This window comes from Anolis carolinensis, chromosome 6 (genome assembly GCF_035594765.1).
Source record: "Anolis carolinensis isolate JA03-04 chromosome 6, rAnoCar3.1.pri, whole genome shotgun sequence".
NCBI classification, from domain to species: Eukaryota; Metazoa; Chordata; class Lepidosauria; order Squamata; family Dactyloidae; genus Anolis; species Anolis carolinensis.
This window is the reverse complement of record NC_085846.1, coordinates 53,414,836-53,438,226: the sequence shown is the minus strand read 5'-3', so window position 1 is coordinate 53,438,226 and position 23,391 is coordinate 53,414,836. Positions and strand designations below refer to the sequence as shown.

Here is a 23,391-nt window from a genome sequence, read left to right as displayed (position 1 = left end):
GGCAGGTCATTCCACAGTCTTGGGGCGGCCAATGAAAAGATCCTCCGGTCCTGTCTGGAGTAGATTGTATGGGGGAAGGCTATTGTGTAGGAAGTTGTGCTTGTGAAGGAGAAGAATAGCTAAATCTACAAAAGAAGAAGACGAAAGAACGAATAGTAAAAAATGTATCTTTTGAGAGAATTAGGGCTGGAGTGATTTGTTTGTTCGGGAGGAGATCAAGATCCCAGAGTATTAAAATTCTTTAAGGTCTGTATGGAGGTAAAGTATATAGAGTCCTTCTTGGGGGGTCAGGAGGGATGATATCTATTCAGTAACTTCTGTTCTTTTGCTGATTATATTGTGGACTCATTTCTATAGTATATTATGAGGTAATGTATAATTCAGAAAGACTTTAGTGCCCTTTAGCTGAAAAGCAGGTGCCTCCAAAAGGCCTGTGTGAAATCTGTACTTATGTTTGTCCTAGTGCTGCTGGAAAGCACAATATGCTTCTGTTTTCAAAGAGAAAGCACTTATTTTAGGCTTCATATGTTTTTTAAAAGCTGTTTTGAGTACAAAGTGGCTTTTTAAAAACCTATTAAAGCCTAAAATAGTTGCTTTCATATGGTCAGTCAGGATCAGAGTGGAATCAGAGAGAGGTCACTTAGAGTGAGATGGGTGATTGGTGGTTACCTAGAGGTCTGGCAATTTTGGTCTCATTTTTTTAAACCATTCATTTTCAAAAATGTGAGATTCTTGCTTGCTGAGAGTGAATATGTATATTATTAAATGTTTTTAGTTGAATTTCTCACTGGGACAGACACAGGATAGAGCATTGATTCTCACTAGAGCAGATGGGCTGTAAGCAGATCAGATGGTGGAAGGTGGATTGAGCACTAAGCCACTCTGGGGCAGATGGGGTGTATTTGACAATAACTTAAAGAATTCAATTAGTTTCATTAGTAGTTTTTAATTACCATTTTTCTAACATTAAAATTAATTTTCAAGCCCAACATTTCAAACTCCAAATGTCTTTTTTCTTTAAAAAGATGCTTGGTATCTTACAGAGAAAAATACTCAAATTTTGAAACAATATGTTGTCGAAGGCTTTCATGGCCGGGATCACAGGGTTGTTGTATGTTTTCCGGGCTGTATGGCCATGTTCCAGAAGTATTCTAGGAGAGAATACTTCTGGAACATGACCATACAGCCCGGAAAACATACAACAACCCTTTGAAACAATAAACTGACACCTTCCCCAAAGAGCATATTGCAGGGAATAATCAACTGGCCTATATGTAATATTTCAACATTAGTGCCTGCCTCCCAACAAATGCCATAGAAGAAGGCAATTCTTTCTATCTTCTTTCCTATTGACAACAGTTAAACTGCATATGTAGCTGTTCTTGAAGACCCAGTCTGGACTCACCATGGATAAATGGCATACCAATACACACTGCTTGGACATAGCCCATGTGCAGTAGAGATGGCTAAACACGTGGACCTTCGGTTTGTTGTGATGTGTAAACCTAGCAGGGAGCAGATAGCTTTCCCTTCCAGAGAATTTCTACTGAAGCGAATTTAATGTTATTTCTCTGTCTTGTCAATTGAAAGGCAAACCAGGAAGCTGTCAACTGTTCACTCATCATTATAAATCAGCTGTGGAACCTGAGGTCCATGATTTGTTTACTTCTTTTCTGCTATGTGTGGAATCAGTTAGTCAGTGTAAACCAGCACGCATTGGTTTATCATCAATGTGGCATAATTCAAAATAATTGTTACTTGCTATGACATCAAAATCCAGAATGAATATTGTGACCTTGGGATAAAATATACAAACCAGATGATACTAGAATGAAATTCGGTTGAATTTTTTGGTCCCTAAAAGCATAAAGAAGATAATTACTATGTCTAAGTTCTCTAATGGTTTTGATTCTCCACAGTATCTTCTGCTGTGGCACTACTCAGATCATGTCTCCAGTTATGACTATATAATAGAAATACTAATCGGCCGTACATAATAACACTGCCATCTTACTAATTATACAAAGACAAGCAGCTGCAAAACACAATTTCAACTTTCTATGCTTCATTGGCTCCTTCTGAGCTTATTGCAGGCATCAGGCTAAAATACCTCCCTTCTTAGATTGCCTCAGTCAATTGAAAAAGAGCCACATATATGGATCTACTCTAAATGTTTTTTTAAAATACTAAAGCATGATTAATGACTGACTAAACAATAAACATATGGAAGGGAAAACATTTGACCTCTAACATATTTTAAAAGTATTTATAGGCAAGTGAACCCCCTTTTTAGACTTTTAAAGTGGGAGAGGGAAGGGTATAGTGAGTGTTCCTGTCCTCTCCTCCACCCAAGCTTCAGAAGTCCTTCTTTTTTAAAAAACAGAAATCACTCTTCTGGGCTGCAATGACTTTGTCACTTACTTGCCATTCCTTATTCAAGACATCTTCCTATAGTTTGCTGTGTCTCTGTAACGGAATGGCCTACCTTACAGGGTTGATGTGTAAAGTCAGTTCTAGGCCATGGTAGAAAAGGCAGAGCCAGGCAAGGGGAGGAGAGATCAGGCAGCTCCATATATGGTAGTGGAATCTGATTGGTTGATGGAGTTGGAGGGAGTTACCTAGCAACAGGAGGTAGGTGACGCGAGAAAGGCAGAAAGAGATTGTCAGAGTTAGTTCAGCCAGGGAGTGGAGTTTGAAGAGGAAGGAGCTGGTAGTTAAAAAGCTCCTTGAGGAAAAAAGTTAAAATAGCCTTCGGGGAGAAGTGCTAGATATTGTAGTGAGCTTCTGAGGCACAGAGTGCTTAGGTTAAGAGCTTCTGGAAGAGAGGTCTGAGAGGTTTCAAAAGCCTGTTTTGTTCTCTTATGAGGGAACATAGTTCTGAGGAACATAAGTTAAAGAAACATTCTCTGTTAAAGAAAAACCCGTTATTCTTCTGCAACCAATACGCAACCTTTTTGTTCAAGTTCTAAATAAACTTCATAATTCTGTTTTTACTTCACCTCAAGTTTTCGTGTGTTTTTCTGTATATTAATATAAGGAGGTGGCCTGTCAGCTCATTAACCATCACTCTAAAAGTCAGAGTTTCCTGCCATTTTTGGGTCACTCTGTGTTCTGGCGCCAGTGAGTGGTGGCACATATATTATAATTGATGGCAGTAACGGCCTCATCTGTCAGAGCCTCCCATCATTTTACCATAGCAAGTATTTGTTTTGAGATATCTTGGAAGGAGCAGCAGCTTAGTTTCACTGCTCTCTTGTCCACTAAAAACGAGATGGCTTAGATAGAGGAATTGGGATCTGTTGTCATCCTTTCCTCTGTTTTTCCTTCCTCTGTTAGTCGTCTATCCCAAAAGCATTTAGGGCAGATGACGTCTGGTTCGGTCACAGTTAACTAAGAGACAGTTCTCTGTTGTAAAAGAAAAAGAACTGACTTAAACTGAACAACTCTACCCTCTTCCTGCTCTCCTTTTGCCTGCTCTTACATTCCAATACAAGATATTGCAAAACGACGGACTCCAGTTTCAAAGCAGTATATTTCACAATGGCAACATGTTACAATTATGTGAAAAGTTACAAACAGTTTAATGAATTACTAAGTTATCAAGATTATATTAACCATTTTGAGCCAGAAACAAATAAAAAGTAACTTCGCAAATGGAGAACAATCTCAATCGGGTGTATGTTGTAGAGTTGCCATCTTGTGAATGACTGAGACTAGAGGCTCTTTGTGTGCTGGGAGGTGCATGAAAAGGGTTGCCAGGTATCAAAGGTAAAAATAAGGGATAGAATAACAGTAATAGGTTTGGGGAGGTGCGTCTGTCAGGGTGAAACTCCCAACTGGCCGCTTGCCTCTCTTGTCACTCGGTGACGGGTCTCTGGAGAGAACAAGGGGCACATTCAGAGGGCAAGTGGTGAGCCTGGGCTGTGGCCTCTTTTCTGAGGGGACTAGGGCCCTTAAAGTAACCCAAAATATGCTACTGCTGCTGCCACCTTTTGTGTTTGGGTTGTACCTTTTCCACTTTGGGAAGGGAGGAGGGAAGGGGATGGGGGAGAGGCTGGACACACTTCCGCTGGAGTGCGGCCCCTTATTTCTGTGGTCTAGCAGAAATCCGAAACAATTATTGTCCCAGGAAAGAAAGTTAAGGGATGTGGGATATTTATTCAAGTACAGGACTGTCCCTTAAAATCTGGGACACCTAGCAACCATGAGCACCTAGTGGTCATCATTTTAAAAAGCTCAATGCATCACCCTTTCAAGTGGTAAGAATTTCATTTGTGGACAATGTGTGATTGCAGAGATGTAGCAATTTCAAATTGGGTCTATCTTTTTGAAACACCGAATGTCTCAGGACATAGGAGAAGCAGTTTCATCCTCAGATAAAATATTGAATAGATGAATAGTTGTTTTATCCTGAGAACTTCTGCTAGGCTGAAACATAGGTTATGAAGGTGAGAATAAATATATAAACCTTAGCAGATAAGGAATCCAGACATTCAAAAGTGAGCACTAGTATATTAAAAATGACTTTTGGTGAGTGCAGGAGTAATACACTCAGATTTAAAAAATTGAGGTACAAAAGGAAGATACCCAACTTTGGTAGAATAGTCTGTAATGCTGGTTCTTGTGTGTGTGTGTAAGTGTTGTAGAGCTGAAACCCAACTTCCAAACAGGGAGTTAATCCAAACAGCAAACAGTCCAAGTCCAAACTGAAGAAGGCAGCCAAAGAATCAGAAACTGAAGAAAATAACACAAGGTGAGCCAAAGCATTCAAAGATCCAAAAACCATTTTCAACAGATACTAGGGTCCAGGGTTAATCCAAATGCATTAGTCCAAGGTTCACAAATCCCAAAATTACCAACAGTCATAGCTCCAAACTCCAGCATTGCTGCCAGCAAGAAGATTCAACTTCTGATCACCTTTGTTGCCTGTTGATAGCTCGTCTTTTGCTAATTAAGTGGAAAGCCTTTTCCTTTCACAAGACTAAAAGAGCTGAAACACTTAACACTTCCTCCTCCTACTCAGATGAGCTTGCTTGTGCTTGCTCTGCAAGGTGAGAAGTGATAGCTTCCTCCAAAGGCTCTTCCTCCAAGCTTGGCTGAGGAAATTGCTGGGCTCCAACTCGAACACTGACCCTTCAAACAGCTCCTCCTCACTCTCGCTATCAGAACTAGCTACGACGCCAGGCCATCTTGAGGCAGAGAAATGACTTATCACCCTTTTCAAATGAAGTATAATAAAATACACTAAAGACTTCTGGGAAGAAGGGAGAAGTAATTTCTATATGTAGACAGGAAGCAAAACATCTTGAGTTATGTAGACTAGGGGGGAAAGGTGAAAAACAAGGTTGCAGGCATGCACCATATACAAGTGTCACTTCCAACATCCCTCCTCAGTAAAAGTCCATGAGATTCATCTACTTTCTCGGGAACTGGAAATGGAGGATCTGGCTTGGTTAGGATGTCTGCAATCTCTGTTTCAATTGATAATACTTCATCTCAATAAACTCTTTTTCTTGCAGCTCTTTCAACAGTTGATATTTCACATCAATGTATTTTGGTGTGTTAATTGAACCTCTCACTCTGTGAAAGTTTGATACAACTCTGATTGTTTCTAGAAGCTGTATAGTTTTTTGTTCAGCTATTTCGATAGTGCAGGCATGGGTAAACCCGGGGTTGGATGCGGCCCTTTGGGTTGTTTCTCAGGCCCTCCTCTCTCTCACCATCCTATCCTTCCTTCCTTCTCTCTTTCCTTCCTCCTTCCCTCCCTCCTTCCCTCTCTCCCTCTTTCTCCTTCCTGTCTCCCTTCTCTCCCTCCATTCCCTTTCACTTTCCGTCCTTTCACCATTCCCTTCCACCTTCCTTTCTTTCATCCTTCCCTTCCACTCTTTTGTCCTTCCTTCTTTCGCCCCCTTTTGTCTTTCCTTCCTTCTCTCTTTCCTTCCTTTCTTACCCCCATCTTTCTCCTTCCCTCCTTCCTTCTCTTTTACCCTTTTGTCTTTCCTTCTCTTTTGTCTTTCCTTCCTTCTGTCTTCCCTCCCTCCCCCCTTCATTTTCTTCCACTCCTTCTTTCTTCCTGTCTTTCTTCCTTCCTACTCTTCTTCCTTCCTTCTTACCTCCTGATCAATGTTTAGCTGGGAGAAGAGATGGTTGAGAGGGAACATGAGATCCATGTTTCAAGATTTAAAAGGGTGTCCCATTAAGGAGGAGGAGGGCAAAAACTACTTTTCTGCTGCTCTAGAGACCAGGGTACAAGGGAGCAATGGTTTCAAATGGCAGGGAAAGAGATTCAACTTAAAAAATTAGGAAAAATTTCCTGGAGAGTGGCATAGGCTGCCTCAGAGTGTGGTAGAGTCTCATTCTCTGGAGGCTTTTCCACAGAGGCTGTCTATTGGGAGTTCTTGGATTGTGCCTTCCTACATGGCAGGAGGTTGGACTGGATGGCCCTCCCAGCCGGCCCGCCATACAGTCCCCAAGTTAAAAAGTTTGCCCATACCTGCTATAGTAACTAGCATTGCCACATAAGTTTCTTGCATTCTTGAGTACCTGATGCAATTCTGCCTTTTAAATTGATTTACTGTGAAACCACTTAGTTAAATGGTAGGGCATGCTTTATTTAGTAATACGTATGAGAATTACATTATCATGCATGTCACTAATGATTCATTGGTAAAGGGGAAAATCCCACAGTATTTGAATATATTGCATTTTTGATTCACCTGCTTTTTTTCCAGCACATAATATTTTTGTCTTGCTTTGGACTCTGCCTTCTTTCTAGTGATCAAATTGTACAAATTCATCTTGATGCAATTGATGGTACTAACACATTTAACTGACCATTTAGAAGATGTTGGTAGTACCCAGAAAAAAGATTTCAACTCTGTAAGACGGGTTTATGTTTAAAGGTCTAAAATAGTTGTTCCCAAATTTTGGAGTAGCAGAAGGACATCATGTCTGAATTCAAAATGGGGGCACAATATATACTTAAAACTCCAGAAAATACATTAATATTTTCTTAGTTTGCTTCCAGATTTGACAGGAAGACAAAGCGGGATAGCTCAGGTATATCCCCCCCCCACCATGTGTTTGTTGCTTTTGCAAAATTAGTACTTATGGAGCAATGCTGATACTGTAGAATCTCCCCCTTATATACAGCACCAACACCATAGGGAAGTCTGGCGCATTCATGCAATATTGCTCAGTTTAATGCAAAATAATAGCTGAATGTTTCAGGCCTTTGTGTAGCACTCCATTGACCTTCCACATGTGGTTAAATTCTTTGTAGGGTTGCCAGTCCCAGAATTCAGTAACAGAATGAAGTGTCTTTATGTATCTGCTTGTGTACACATATGTGTGTATGTATAAAACACAGTACAAATATTAATACAAAAATAGAAAATATTGCAAAGTATAACTAAGAGGCCAACCCCATTCCATAAAAATAGAGATTGCAAATCTTCAGTATATAGGTACCCACGAAATGTCTGTTTGCCTAGAGTGTTCATTAAAAAAGTTGTTCTGGATAGTACTTGCTTTGAAATAATATTTTTATTATTAGGTCTGTAAGATCAATAAAAATGTTTCAGTACTCATTACTAAATTAAGGGGGTGGGCCAAATCATTTTTAAAATGTTTCTAAGGTATAGTAAGGAGTCCATATCATAACTGTAACAATTTTTGTTATTTTTTCATTATGTAATTGTTCAAGGGGGGAGCTTCTGGTGCTCCTTTCTCCCTCATTTTTAGAGTTATTGGAATGAAACTTACTACAATAGTAAAACATATTTACCATTGTAACCTCATCCCCACCCCCAAGTTTCAGAACATTTCACACATCCACAGATTTTTGGGAATTTTAAAGAGTTTTTATGAACAACATTTTTTTAAAAAAATCTAAAAGAGCTATCTTCTTGAATTTCTATTTTCAATTATGCAACATAACCAGGACATCATTCCTCCCAAGTTTAATAAAGATTTACACATCCACTGATTTTAGGGAATTTTAAAAAACATAAACTTAACAGTACTATTTCACTGTCCATCCAGTCCAACCCCCTTCTGCCAGGCAGGAAAAGCACAGTCAAACCAACAGATGCCCATCCAGATTTTGAAATTATAATAACAATTATAATAACAATAATAATAATAGGAAACATTACTAAATAAACTTCAGAGTTACTGCCTCTCAACTTTGCCTACCTCACAGGATTGATTCAACTCCCAACAATCCCCTTTTTATCTCAAAATCCCTTTATAGAATGAACCAAAACTTTCAGGGAGGAAGAGGAGGTGGCGGCACAAGACAGTAAGCAGAATTCTGGGAAATGTAATTTAGGAAGGAAAGGGCACCTATGGCAGAGAATTTAAAAGGCCCCACTCTAAACTATATTTCCCAGAATTCTGCTCGCCTCCCGCATTAAAGCACTTGGGTTTTCCCAAGCTTTAAAATCATGGGTAACGAAGCAAAACCCTGAATTTTTCCAAGATGGTTTTGGTGCCTGGGTTAAATGATGGCGCAAATGTGTACAAATTGATGGTGATTATGTCGAACGGTAGTTTGGTGTAGAGGATAATTCAGGATATGATCTATAGCAACTTCTGTTGTTATATATTCATTCATTGCCACAGGGAGGTAAAACCTTTTGACCCACCCTCGTAGTTAGGTTGCATTAGAGCCAAAGTCAAGATGATGGCAATTTAAGGTGGAGATGAGGCAAAAATGCTACATTTGAGGAGCAAAATTGGACAAAGACAAGTTGCTAAGTTTCTTAAGTTGTTAAGCACCTATAAACTTTCAGAAAAACCATCTGGCCAAGTTTTTTTTTTAAAAAAAAAATGCTATGTTTTGGGGGCATGACTGTGCTTTATTTGATGTTTTAGAGTAGGGAAATTTGATCATACAAGCAGCTTTACTAAAGCTGCAGCAAAATTAGTCAAGCAAAGCAATTCCCAGTAAAATTTGGCATATTGTCCTGAACTCACCCTGCTGTGAGACCAGGTTGGCAAGCTGGAGATTCTTTTTGCTGATACTGTTGCTGGTGAATGGAAAGGCATCTGGCTAGAGGTCATACTTTCCCTCTTTTGCTTGAGTGATAGCTGAATGGAAGAAGGCCGCCTCACACTTCAGGTGGCATAATCAGATTTGAGGACAAAAGGTTCAGCAAAATTCAGGTAATTACTTTTGTCTAGGGAATCGTGGACTGTACATATCTGACCCTTTGTGATCTAGTAGTCACACTTGGTTTTCAGGGTGCATGAAACTTAAAAGTGAAGATTGGGAGAATGGATCCAGTCACCCACATTTCATTGCTGAATCAGAGCTTGGTTCAGTTATTTTTGGATGCACAGCCACTCTCAGAATCCCTAAGCTAAATACCAGTAAGATGTCCAAAGCAGTCTGAGGATTGAAATCTTAGAATGTAATTTCCTCAAATTCTGTGTCAAACCTGTAGGTCCCCTTCCCTTTTTCTAACAAAAGATACTGATCTGGGGATTGTAGCTTAGAAATCCAGGTGATACAGTTTCATTTTATAGTTGAAACAGTTGTTTCCAAATTAAATGAAGTGCAACATATAACAAATAAATTATAACAAATAAACAGCAAACCTAAGAAAATGATCTTTTTACTGCCACCGAGAAAACACATTGATATTATAGTAATTCTTTCCTTTCTGACTGTCTGAGAAGCAGCTCTCCTGTGGTCTCTTTCTCTCTACTGTAAGAGTATTGAGTTGTCAGAAAAGGATTCTGATCAATAGCTGTCTAATGAATGCCTGCCATTGATGTCTAAATGGTTGTGGGTATAGAAATAACAGTTATTAGTCAGTATTGTTCTATGAACAAGCAAACACAACTGATGATATTTCTCCTGCTATTTTTCTTTTTATTGACAGATTTTTAAAAGTATCACCAATGAAGATTCGGTCCAGGGACAGGGAAGCAGAAGACTGATTAGTTTCTCATTGTCAGGTATGTTTTACTGCAACACTGTGAAATACAGATTAAGTAGCCCTTATGCAAGCTTACGAACAAGAGAAGTTTCTGTAGGTTTGTTCTTAAACTGAATGTACAGTATATGTAAGTTGGAACAGGTCCAGCATATGCTGCTGGCTGGCAAAAAGTGTGCATTACAGTTGCTTCGTGCTTAGAATTCCTCCTTTTAAAACAAAAGTGTTACAACACCACATCTTCCAGTAATGGAAAGAGAAAAAACAGAGAAATAGGAAACCCTTTCCTCAATAAACCTCTCTTGTTTATCCTGTCTCAGCTTCCTTGAGCTGTATCTATGCTGTAGACTGAATCCAGCTTGACACCACTTCAGCTGCCTTGGCTTGATTCTGTGGAATCCTGGGGGCTATAGTTTTACAAAGTCTTGAGCCTTCTCTGCCAAAGAATGCTGCTGCCTCACCAAATTATATATCCTAGGATTGCATAACATTGAGCCTTGGCAATTAAAGAGGTGTCAGAAAGGAAAAGAATGGGAAAAGAGATACAGATTGTGTGTGTGTGGGGGGGGGGGGGGGGGGGAATACATGAAGGAAAAGAAGGGAAGAGACATGAAGGAAAGAAAGGGAGAGATACAGACATAAAGGGAAAGGAAAGGAAAAGTAAGGAAAGAAAAGGAAATGAAATTAAAGGAGGGGAGAGATGCAGAAATTGTTTGGCAAGAAAGGAGTGGAGAGACCCATTAATAAGTAAGAGTAGTATGTAAGTCAAATGTTTGTAACTGGGAAACTGCCTATACATTCATAGTGAGACATTTTGGAAGTGGGACCCAGGTTTGAACAAAACATTCATTTATGCTTCATATGCCCATATACCCATAGTCTCAGAGTAATTTTATACAATATAATTTTATACAATGCCCACACAATGCCATCATGTTCAGTTCAAAACTGTTTTGTGTGTCTCTACCTCCCTATTTTTTCACCCAGAAGTGTGATCTGCAAAAATTAATGATAGAACACATATTTTGCTCATTTCATCAATGGATTCATGCTTTAGTGCTTTATGTTGCTGTCTGTCCAGTCATTTTCCACTAAGTGAAAAACAATTTGACATCTTACTTGACAATAGATCTGCTGAAGATATATTTTGATTTTTTTTAATCCTGGTGATAAAAAGCAAGTTCTGTTATATAGCACCAAAAGACAAGAATGTGCAAAATGTGTTCACCATTTAAGCAATTCTTATATAGCAGATCCTAAAAAGGAGTTAATCAGATTTAGTTTATATACTCATTGTGGGAAAATTATAAAATAAAAAATGATTCATGTTGTGCATCTAAAGTTACACAAAGCTTGCTATTTTTGCTATATAGGAAAAGTCCAAGCTGATGCAGCTGAATGCAAGATGCAATCAGTCCTAGGTATTCCAGAGGAATTTCTGTACATAAGGTCCATGGCTATTCTTGGTTTCCTGGCATTAATACAAAAAGAAAAGATAAAAGCATCTTGTAAAGTGTGTAAGTGATAATAAAGGAGTATAGTTTGAAAAAAGAACATAAAATTTATGAACCGACATCATGTGAGCAGTGGCAGTTCTGCACAATCATATAAGTTTTGACCACTTAACCAATTTTTGGCAAATCTTTGAGATTTCTCAGAAGATTTATCTTTTTAGGAATATATCTTCCCAAATATTTGGAGTTTTTAGTATCTGTTCTTAGGCCTGTGAATGAATTGCTTTACAGATTCATTCAATTCTATACGGAGAGCTTACAATTTGCAGTCCTGCTAGATAGAGATTCAAAAACCTCCAGCTCATACATTCTTGCTGCTGCCTCTGGTTTCAGTTCTTCAAAAAAGGCCTACATTATCTGCAGATAGATTAATTTTATGGGACATTTCTTATAACGTAACACCTGAGATGTCATTACTATCTCAAATCCTTTCCACCAGTTGCTCCACAACCATGGTGAAGGAAACTAGGGAAAGCTAATGCAGCTGCTTAGTGTCCCTGTTTACTAAATTACAGCTGTTAATTTATAATGTAGTACTGCATAAGTCTGCATAAAACAACTGTATATATTCTATATGGAGCTTAATTTTGAACAGCAAACCATATAAGAAGCTTCCCTCCAAAATATGTTACATGCAGTCAGAGAGGAAATCCTCCTCTGACAAAAATAGATTACACAAAACACTCTATTTATAGAATATTGAACATTGTGCAATTATATACAATAGAAACCAAACTAGAACCAATAAAGGAGAATTGAAAAAAGTTGGGCCATGGTGGCTTAAGTCTAAGAAAGCAAACTGTTACCCCACCCCATTATTTCCTTATTTTTTTCCCTTTCGTTTTCAATGCTACCTCTTCAACTACCTCCTATCTATTCTTTTGTTGAGCTCCACTGACTGGCAACACAAGGGTTTGGTGGCATTAGTCTTTCAAAAAAGTAATATTTTCAACCTCTGCCTACACAAAAATGACTTCATTTAGTGAACTTCATGTCAGAGTGGGGACTTGAACATAGAGCCTTGCTGAAGTTTCAACATTTGTTCCACAGCAGTCCTATCTTTAACAGAATTGTACACCAGAATCTTAATTATGTAGAATTCTGATTTCTTTCATCCTTTTTGAGGACAATTAAAATATTTACCCATGTTAGCAGTGTATGAATAATTCATATTTTCTTCCCTCTTGTTTATAACCAGATGTTTTTTCATCATCATCACCATCACCAGGGTTCACTCATTGCTCTCTTTTCCTCATGGTGGTAAATGTGTTCTCTGCAAAGCTCCTTTGACTTTCCTTAGTAACATTCCCCCATTCTGTTACCAAAAGCTGAGATCTTGCAACTTTGAGTTGTTCCTGCTACATTTTTTGTCAAATTTCTGGGAATCAAGGCATGAGACTAACAGCCAGCCAGAGATAGGAATCCCTCAATATCACATTTCTGAACTCACTACTGGAGGACTGGAACTACTATAAAACAGTGCCTTGCCGACAAGTCCCACTGCAGAGAAGTCACCCAGAAGGATATCATGACCAACGGTATTAAAAGTCACAGAAATATCCCTCATCTAGTTACCTAGTTTCGGTGGTGGCCAGGGGGGCCTTCGCACAACTCAAACTTGTGCGCCAACTGCACCCGTACCTTGGGAAGCCTGACTTGGCCATGGTGGTTCATGCTCTTGTTACATCTCATTTGGACTACTGCAACGCACTCTACGTGGGGTTGCCTTTGAAGACTGTTTGGAAGCTGGAACTAGTCTGATGTTCCGCAGCCAGATTACTAACTGGAGCACCACTCAGGGAGCATACAACTCCTCTGTTGAAGCAGCTCCACAGGCTGCCTATTAGCTTCCGGGCACAATTCAAAGTGCTGTCTTTGGCCTACAAATCCTTAAACAGCTCTGGTCCAACTTACCTCTCAGAACGTATCTCCCCGTACGGGCCGTCCCGCAGATCTTCGAGTGAGGCCCTGCTGTCAATCCCGCCGCCGTCACAGGTGTGGTTGGCAGGGACGAGAGACAGGGCTTTTTCGGTGGTGGCTCCACGGCTGTGGAACTCCTTACCAAGGGAGATTAGGGAAGCCCCCTCACTCATGTCTTTCAGGAAGCACATGAAGACCTGGCTGTGGGACCAAGCTTTTGGCCCATCCTAAGATATGAGTTGATATGACCTGATGAATTCTGTGAATTAATATTAGAACACAGACTGGCTCTGACTTTGGCTCGAAACCTCCCTTATTGTAATAGTCATATGTGTTATAGCTCAGCTGTCAGGATCTGGCCCTCCACAGGAGATGGAGTGGGATCCAGAGACTGATTTGGATTTTGAGCCTCTCCGGGGTTTAGATCAGAGCCCAATGACTTTGCAGGTGCCTGAAGTTATGCTTCCAGAGGAACAGCTAATTGGGGAACATTCCGATGTTAACTCAAAGCTGGATTCACCAGATGGAGTTGTTGTAGGGGAGGATGTGTCTTTTGATCTGAGACAATCTATCTCACAGGATAGCAGTCAAAGAGAAGTGCTGAGAAGAAGTAAACGTTTGGCTCTCAAGCACTGTAATTAATAAACTTTCCTATGTGAAGCTATGATTGTTCTGGATCTCATTGAGCGGTAGCCTTGAGGTTTCCTTAAAGGGACCTCGCTCCTTGTTTTCGTTGCGGTGTCAACATTGCCATTCTTGGGAGAAGCATCTCTGTTCCTGTCTCTTGATCCTTGCCTTGTTCCCGTGCCGTTTCCAGGATACTCTGTTGAAGTTTGTGCCTTGTGACTCTCGAGTATGCCTCGCCTTATTACTCTGGTTTTCCTGCTTTTCAAGGAATACCCTCCAGGTGGATTACAGTTGTCATTTTGCTGTGTCTTGTCCATGGTTCCTGCAATTCCTGGATGCTTACTGACTTGGACTCTTTGCTGGAACTCTTTGAGTTCTGTTTGTGGATTACAATGTTGAAAGACTTTGAAGAACTACCTTTTGAACTATTGTAGACATTATATTATGGACTACTTGCTCTATTGACTATTTCCGCTGTTTGCTTGCATATATATATATATATATATATATCCCTCAATAAACTGCTTTGCTTGAACATCTGGCCTCAGTGTGGTTTTCAGAGTGCTCTCGTACCTTTGGGGTGCAATAATATGGTTTTAATTGTTTTAATTTGATTTGGGTTTCATTTGGGTTTTATGTTTGGTTTTTTTCTTCTTCTACATATTGCATTATATGTGGCATTTATTCTGCCATTGTGTAAGACCGCTCTGGGTCCCCCTGGGGAGAAGAGCAGTATATAAATTAAATAATAAATAAATAAATAAATAAATAGTTAGGCCTAAAACCAGTTAAAATGAATCTGGATCATCTCTTTCATCCAGGAACTCTTGGAGCTGTGAGATCACCATACACTTTAAACCTTTGGCCAAGACAGCTATATTAAGGAAGGGCTGGTAATTATCCAGTATGTGTGGTCCCTGGAGGATTTATTCAATAACACCATCACCACCATCTCTTTTAGGCAAATTGGAAACCTGCCTTGCTGTAATAATGCATTCATTGCTCTCCTTAGTTAGTCTTCTCCAACTGCTTTTATGGGCCAGAATGGGCATGGGTCCAGTGTACAAGTGACAGCTTTCCCCTCTCCAAAAATCCTGTCTGCATCTTCCAAATGCAGAAATTGAAATATATCCAATATTGCAGGACAAGCAGGAGCCAATATTCATATGCACTAGACTTGTATTAACTGCCGCATCCAAGTCAATGTAAATCCAGTTGTTTTTGTTTGCAGAGCATTGTACATATTCTTCACAAATGTCAAGCTGTCACATGTAGTCATGCCAGTAATCTCTATCCCCAGCAAGTATCATTTTGTTGAGTTTTCCCTTTCTATAATCTTCATTCTGCTTCCCTCTCAAGATCTCTTTGAGCTTGAAAAATAACTTTTAAGACAAATTAGTATATTGACATACTGAAGCCATCCACACTTACAAAGTGGAAGGATGATGCTTTGGGATCAAGAACATCCCATAATAGCTCAGTGATCTTACAAGTAACTTGTAAGCTCTGCATTCCTGTTGACTGCTCGCTTATTCCTAGAGAGGTCTTTACTTTTGTTCTGAGAGCTTGTATTACCCAAAATGTTCAGAACACATTGCATTGTATATCCTGAGCTCATTTTGTCTTCTGAGATATAGAATTTTAGAGAAATAATTATTTGTCAAAGACTATAACCTAATAAAGTTTTCTAAGAGTGCAGTTTGACAACACTTTAATCCTGGGATTGTAGTTGGGTCAGGTGCCATCACTCTTTCACATAGAAGGCTAAAGAACTTGTAAAACTACATAATTATTGTACACAAGTATTGTGTGTATTATAGCTCACCAGCTTTCTTCTAAGGCAGTGGTTCTCAACCTGTGGGTCCCCAGGTGTTTTGACCTACAACTCCCAGAAATCCCAGCCACTTTACCAGCTCTTAGGATTTCTGGGAATTGAAGGCCAAAACATCTGGGGAACCATAGGTTGAGAACCACTGTTCTAAGGTTTGTAGTTTTCCATCCCTATGGTTTACATTGTCTTAGTGGTGAACATTATACAGAATTAGTCAATTGCTCTTTATTATCTCCCAAACAAATATAATTGCCTCCAAATCATTTTTCCAAACTCTTCTGCTATTAATAAATTTACTTCCAAGAATGGCTTATTCTATCATTTTGTTGCAGATTTCATACTAGGTTTCTTTTAAAATAATAACTGAAAAAGGTACAGAAAAATATGCTTGCTTTGCCTGGTTTCTTTGTGCTCAAGTGATCTGTTTCTGAAAAATGGCCTGACATTTTCAAACTGATTGATATTCACCACTTGTTTTAGGAAAGACTATAACTTATGAGCAATCAGAGATGATGTATGGTATATCGTTCATCAATAGGTTTGAGTTTAAAAATATACACAAAGAATGTTAACTTCTCTCTCATTTTACTACAGAAAGTCTAGAGAAGCCAAAATGTACTGAACTGCTTTGCATTTGTGTTGTTAACAAAAACTTTACCAGAATTCAGTAGCCACAGTTAAAAAGTTAAGTGAATACCTTTTAATGGCAAAAAGGTACCTTTGAGAAGAATAGGCCCATTTAGCTTTTTTTTTTTTTTAATATTGCCACCTGACAGTGGGATACAAGATGAGAAGAAGCTTGCAGGCTTCTTTCTTGAGTGTCATAACAAAGGATCAGCTGGAGCTTTTCTGGTTGTTCATTGTCGATGGTTCTCAACCTGTGGGTCCCCAGATGTTTTAGCCTTCAACTTCCAGAAATCCTATCAGCTGGTAAACTGGCTGGGATTTCTAGGAGAAATAGGCAAAACACCTGGGGATCCACAGGTTGAGAACCACTGCTAGATGACTGGGAAAAATTTGCAGAGCACATGAAAGCAATGGGAGCAGAGCTTTCTAGCTGTACCTCCCCAAAACCTTAGGAAATGAAGAAGGAGAGAGGGTGTCTCTCATGTTTTTTTTAATAAGGCCAACCATCCTTTTCATCCAAGTTGCCAGACTCTAGGAGAGTCTTCTAATTTTTTTCAAGCGACTATTAATCTTTTTTATATTTCAACCTGCAAAGTTGCTCTCTCAAGTTGTACATATCTCTCTTATCTTCCGTATTATGGCTTTACAATATCTGGATTATAGCTGGGAATTTTCAATCATCTTTGCAGTCTCTAGCCAACCTTCTTCCCTCCCTTCATGTTAGACCTTTTGTTGTCATATATTCAAGATTTTAGCAGCTTTCTTTCTTACTTACTCTTAGCCGTCCAATATATGACACTTTTAAAAATAAAATGCCATCGCCAAGCCATATAGAGCCTTGATTAGGTCATAATCATGAACCAACATAGTGAATCTGGCAGGCCGAGTTTCAAATTCACACTGAGTGACCTTGGAGAAAGGCAGAGCCCCTCTGAATAAATCTTACCAGACATCTCCCCAACAGTTTAGTACCCTCAGATTAAACTTTGAGGAAACTTTCAAGTTAGTGACAAAGGTACTCAACAGGAATCTCCCAGTATCATCTTTTGAGCTCACCTTGCTATAAAGGACCAGAACCATATAAGATAGTTCCCATGCCATGCTGGAAGTGCCACACTTGGAACATTGGCCCAGAAGCATACCATGGTTCATGGTATTGGAAGTCACTGAGAGATCCAGTAGAACCGTCAAGGATGCATTCCTCTTATCAGAGCCCAATTTACCATTGTGCTTAGGTGTGCTTAAGCACAGGGCCCCGTTGGCCGGGGGGGGGGGGGGGGGGGGCATCTTCTTGCCCAAAAAATGTTTTTATGATGGATTTTGCTTATGTGGTGCAATTCTAAATTTGAAGGCGTTCTGCTTTTGAGTGATTCCAGACATAATGATAAAGTCTATGGGAGTGTGCCTATCAAGCCGAATGCCCTCAGGGCCCAAGTAAGGGGCCTCATAACTTAACTAGCATAGGGCCTAATTTGGCTTAAATCTATTCTCCAAAGCAAACAAAACTGTCTTCCTAACTAGGATGGCCAAAGCCATGTTTAAACTGCTAACAGGCAGTTAGATAGCACTACAATTGCAAGAACATGTTTTAATGATTCTAACGTGATTACTAATAGGAATGTTCAATCTTCCACAGATTTCCAGGCTTTTGGTCTTAAGAAGGGCATGTTTTTCAATCCTGATCCTTACCTAAAGATTTCAATCCAACCTGGAAAGCACAGCATCTTCCCAGCTCTTCCACATCATGGACAAGAGAAGAGATCCAAGATCATTTGTAACACTGTCAACCCCATCTGGCAAAGAGAGGTAAGCTTTTAAAAATAATAAATGCACAAGCAGATGCACAGAAATTTTTAGGGATATAAAGTCTCTAATCCTGCCTTCAGTAGACATCCAATTTAGACTTTTAAAAAGGATGTTATTTATTATATTACTTATTCCCCTACATCCCATTCCAATCCTTTGCAATGTTTTTCCTTGCTGCTAATGCACACAAAAGTTTTTTATAAGTCACAAAAAGCTGACAGTCTTCCAGCTAAAGGCAGATAACCTCCTGATGAGAACAAAGTGCTAGTTTGTTCAGAGCACTTTCAAGAATGATTTTCATAGCATTTTATAAGGGGCATTTCAAAATTCCGTCTAATTCAAATATGCTGGAAATCAGAAATAAATTTCTACCTGCTATTCAATGTAGCAGAAGACATAATGTGTAAAAGCTATACCCAAAGATCTAGTTCCTTGATTCTAAATAACTGACAAGAGGTGTGTATGATTAAGAACATGTAAATGATTGAAACACTCTTGTGTAATCTTTACCTTAGTGCTCAAGGAGCAGTCCCCTAGTTTTCATTGCGGACAGGGTAAATATCAGAGTGGAAGAGCAAAAAATTCTTCCATTGTCATGGATCGATCATTACCTGATCCGTTTTAGACTAACCATGACCATAAACCTCCTCAGGGGTAGAGTACCAATTAAGACTTATGGATCCTGATGGATTTCTGATGTCTCTTGGGGATTTATCTGACATGCAAGCAGACGATCGTGTTGAGGCCTTGCTCGACCTCTATAACACTGCACTTTGTTGAGTTGCTTTTATTTGATTTTATTGGATGTTTTTGCTTTTACATGTTATAAGTTAAATTTACCTATGTTGATGTATTTTATTGTGTATTACTGTGCTTGGTCCTCATGTGAGCCGCCCTAAGTCCCTTCGGGGAGGTGGGATGGGATACAAGAATAAAGTTGTTGTTGTATTATTATTATTATTATTATTATTATTATTATTATTATGCAGCATGTGAATAACTTCTATGTTATTCAGTAGCTCCTATTTAATCAAGGGCTAATCTATGTTACCGTGAAGGATGGGCAATAGCACATAACATTCCTTAAATTTCAACTGCTACAGTTTAATTTGCAATTAAAGCAGATGCTAAATTACTCTTTTGATACACATTATACTACAAAACTGTTATTTGGAGAGTTGGCAATTATTAAATAAAGACATGGCTTGGCATTACAAGAATGTAATTAGAGGGTGGATGTATGCTGTTGTTAGATGCCAGAAGTCTTTTACTGAGTAAAGGAGAAGAATAACAAGGAAATACATGTAGACACTAATCAGAAATTGAGTAATGGAAGGACTTTCAAAAAGCCTTGATCAAAACATGGCCGAGAGTCTCTCTGATGCCTTTGTTTTAATTCTTGGGAACTGCAAGATTTTGATACTTAGGGTTATCATTGGAATTTGGATTGAATCGTGTGGTTCTGATGGATGAAGTTGTCAATAACACCTCAAGGATGTTGTGTGATTTGGAGCAGTACTGTGAAAATAGATGTTATTGAAATCTGCAATGCTTTAGTTGAATTTGCTGGACATTAATCTACAGTATTTTATACCCTGAACATGCTTCACATGTAGAAGATGGCTGGGTTCAAATTTTGAATATTGGCATTTTGCTTTTAAAAAAATATAGTGTGACAGAACTGTGAAAAATCTGTGTCTTGGAGAGCCACTATTATTTATTATTTATTAATTTCAATAATTTATACCCCGCCCTTCTCACCCGAGGGGACTCAGGGCGGCTTACAAGTGGCAATTAATGCCGTTACACTGATATAAAATAAACTAAAATGATTAAAACAGTTAAAACAATCATAAAATAGTCATAAAAATAGTCATAAAATACAATATACAAAGTTTAAAACAATGCAAAGTGCTTATGCCATTCATCCACCAGACGTTATAGAAGAGCCGTAATTCAGACCGAGTCGAAGCCAACACATGCTTATTCTTCAAATGCCTGCGTACATAGCCAGGTCTTCAGTTTTTTTCTGAACCCCAAAAGGGATGGGGCCTGCCGAATGTCACTGGGGAGGGAGTTCCACAGCCGGGGAGCCACCACCGAGAAGGCCCTGTCTCTCGTCCCCACCCGCCGTGCCTGTGAGGCGGGTGGGACCGAGAGCAGGGCCTCTCCAGAAGATCTTAAGGTTCTTGTGGGCTCATAGGGGAAGATACGTTCGGACAGGTAAATTGGACCAGAACCGTTTAGGGCTTTGTAGGCCAAGACCAGCACTTTGAATTGGGCTCGGTAGCATATCGGCAACCAGTGGAGCTGGCTTAACAAGGGAGTAGTATGCTCCCTGTAAGCCGCCCCAGTTAACAATCTGGCTGCCGCCCGTTGTACTGATTGGAGCTTCCGGGCCGTCTTCAAAGGCAGCCCCACGTAGAGCGCGTTGCAGTAATCCAGCCGGGATGTGACCAGAGCGTGGACCACCGTGGCCAAGTCAGACTTCCCAAGGTACGGGCGCAGCTGGCGCACAAGTCTCAGTTGTGCGAAGACTCTCCTGGCCACCGCCGAGACCTGGGGTTCCAGGCTCAGCGATGAGTCCAGGAGAACCCCCAGACTGCAAACCTGTGTCTTCAGGGGGAGTGCGACCCCGTCCAACACAGGCTGTAACCCTATACCCTGTTCAGCCTTACGACTGACCAGGAGGACCTCTGTCTTGTCTGGATTCAATTTCAATTTGTTAGCCCTCATCCAGTCCGACACAGCGGCCAGACACCGGTTCAGGACCTGAACAGCCTCCTTAGTGACAGGTGGAAAGGAGTGACAGAGCTGGACATCATCTGCGTACAGATGACACCTCACCCCGAAACTCCGGATGATCTCTCCCAAGTCAATGGTTGTGGGGCCGAGCAGGTGTCCCCCAATGACACCATCTGGGATCGACCCTCCAGGAAGGACCGGAGCCACTGCAGAACAGTACCTCCGAGCCCCATCCCAGCAAGGCGCCCCAGAAGGATACCGTGATCGACGGTATGGAAGGCCACTGAGAGGTCCAGCAGAACCAGCAGGGACACACTCCCCCTGTCCAGCTCGCGGCGTAGATCATCGACTAAGGCAACCAAGGCTGTCTTGGTACCATGCCCTGGCCTGAAACCAGACTGTGCCGGATCTAGAAAATCAGTGTCAACCAAGAATGCCTGGAGTTGCACAGCCACCACACGTTCCATGACCTTGCCCAGAAAGGGAAGATTGGAAATAGGCCGATAGTTCTCCAATTGAGTGGGGTCCAGTGATGGCTTTTTCAACTACCAAGGAGTTGGTGGTGAGATGGTCTGACTTGATGTGATATCGTGTATGTACTTGTGAGAATTATGAATCTAATTATTTTTTATTTCTTCTGTTTTTTAAACTACACCTGACTCTACAGATGGCATTCAGCTATGGGGGCCTCATTTGGAGTGGGACCCAGATTTTAAGAAGCAGTAGTTTAGACTGGCCAAAAAACACATAGTAGCCCTGAAGTCTACATGAGGTCCATGGATTTCTAGTCCTTAACACAGGGTAAATCAGGTTAAAACTGTTTACCCCATGCTAAGAAAATTCAGGGAATGATCTGGAAGTTTTGGGGGAAAATCAGGACAGCCCTGAACTGCAGGTAAAGTATGGGCAGCATGACTTGCTTCAGTGCAAACTGGTGTTTTGTCTCCATGTGGGCTGGTGATATTATCCCTGCTCATCAGTGTCAGTAGTCCATGTGGAGACAGCAGAGAGAGAAGGGAACAGATTGGGCCTAGATTGGTGTCAACACTGCAGACTGCTATAGAACTCCAGGAGAGCTTCTGGCTATTTCATCCCATGTTGATATCAGTACAGTCGCCTGCATGGCCAGGGAGAAGGGAGGAGGAGCTCTCAGAGTTCTGCAACCATCCAGCAGCGGCTACGGCAACAGAGAACGTGAGGTGATAGTCCAGTCAGTTTGAATTGGTTTCAGCCTGACCGGATAGTGTAGGCTGACCCACTGCCACTGCAGATTGGGCATGGGACACATCATCCCTGAAGCCATTCTGGAGCATTTTTTTCATTTTTGCTCTAGATTGGCCCCAAAATAATTGGCTGGTATAGATGATCATTATATGTGAAGAGTTGCAAGACTTCAGTCCTGGAAACCAGGTTGAAAGCATCTGGATAAGAACTACGGGAGCGAGACCTGAAAATGATGTATCTCTGTTTTTATGTGTTATGGCACTTGTATGCGCTTTTGAAAGCCGCCCCAAGTCCTTCTGGGAGATGGTGGTGAGGTATAAATAAAGTTGTGGTTGTTGTTGTTGTTGTTATTAAGATACTACACCTAGGCAGAAAAAAATGAAATGCAAAGATGATACCTGACTCGACAACAATTCATGTGAGAAAGATCTTGGATTCTTCGTGGACAACAAGTTGAACATGAGCCAGCAGTGTGATGCAGAAGCTAAAAAAGCTAGCGGGAATTTTAGGCTGCATCAAAAAGAGTATAAAGTCTATATTGAGGGAAGTCATGGTGCCTCTCTATTCTGCTTTGGTCAGACTTCATCTGGAATAATGTGTCCAATTCTGGAAACCGCAGTTTAAGAAATATTGACAAGCTGGAAAGTGTCCAGAGGAGGGCAATTAAAATTATTAAAGGTTTGGAGACCATGCCTGATGAGGAGCATCTGAAAACACTGAGTATGTGTAGCCTGCAGAAGAGAAAATTGAGAGGAGACATGATAGCCATGCATAAATATGTGCAAGTGTGTCATAAGGAAGAGGGAGCAGGCTTGTTTTCTGCTGCCTTTGGAAACTAGGGGCTCTTCCAAACAGCCATATAACCCAAAATATCAAGGCAGAAAATCCCACAATATCTGCTTTGAACTGGGTTATCTGAGTCCACACTGTCATATATCCCAGTTTAAAGCAGATAAACTGGGTTATGCCGACTTGATATTCTGGGTTATAGCGCTGTGTGGAAGGGCCCTAGGACTCAGAGCAGTGGATTCAAATTACAGGAAAGGGGATTCCACCTGAACATTAGGAAGAACATCCTGACCATACGAGCTGTTCAACAGTGGAACTCTGTGCCTTGGAATGTGGTAGAAGCTCCTTCCTTGGAAGCTTTTAA

The 23,391-nt window shown here is 40.4% G+C and overlaps 1 protein-coding gene across 9 annotated transcripts in view; it reads left to right on the top strand.

The window, feature by feature from the left end:
• The window catches only part of hecw1 (HECT, C2 and WW domain containing E3 ubiquitin protein ligase 1), a 215,333-nt gene that overhangs the window by 111,874 nt on the left and 80,068 nt on the right, over positions 1-23,391 (top strand). For all 9 annotated transcript variants that reach the window (XM_062983799.1, XM_008112885.3, XM_062983800.1 and 6 more), the window contains 2 exons: positions 9,891-9,966; positions 18,100-18,269. In XM_062983799.1, the coding sequence (XP_062839869.1) occupies positions 9,891-9,966; positions 18,100-18,269 (246 nt within the window). The remainder of the gene's footprint in view (positions 1-9,890; positions 9,967-18,099; positions 18,270-23,391) is intronic.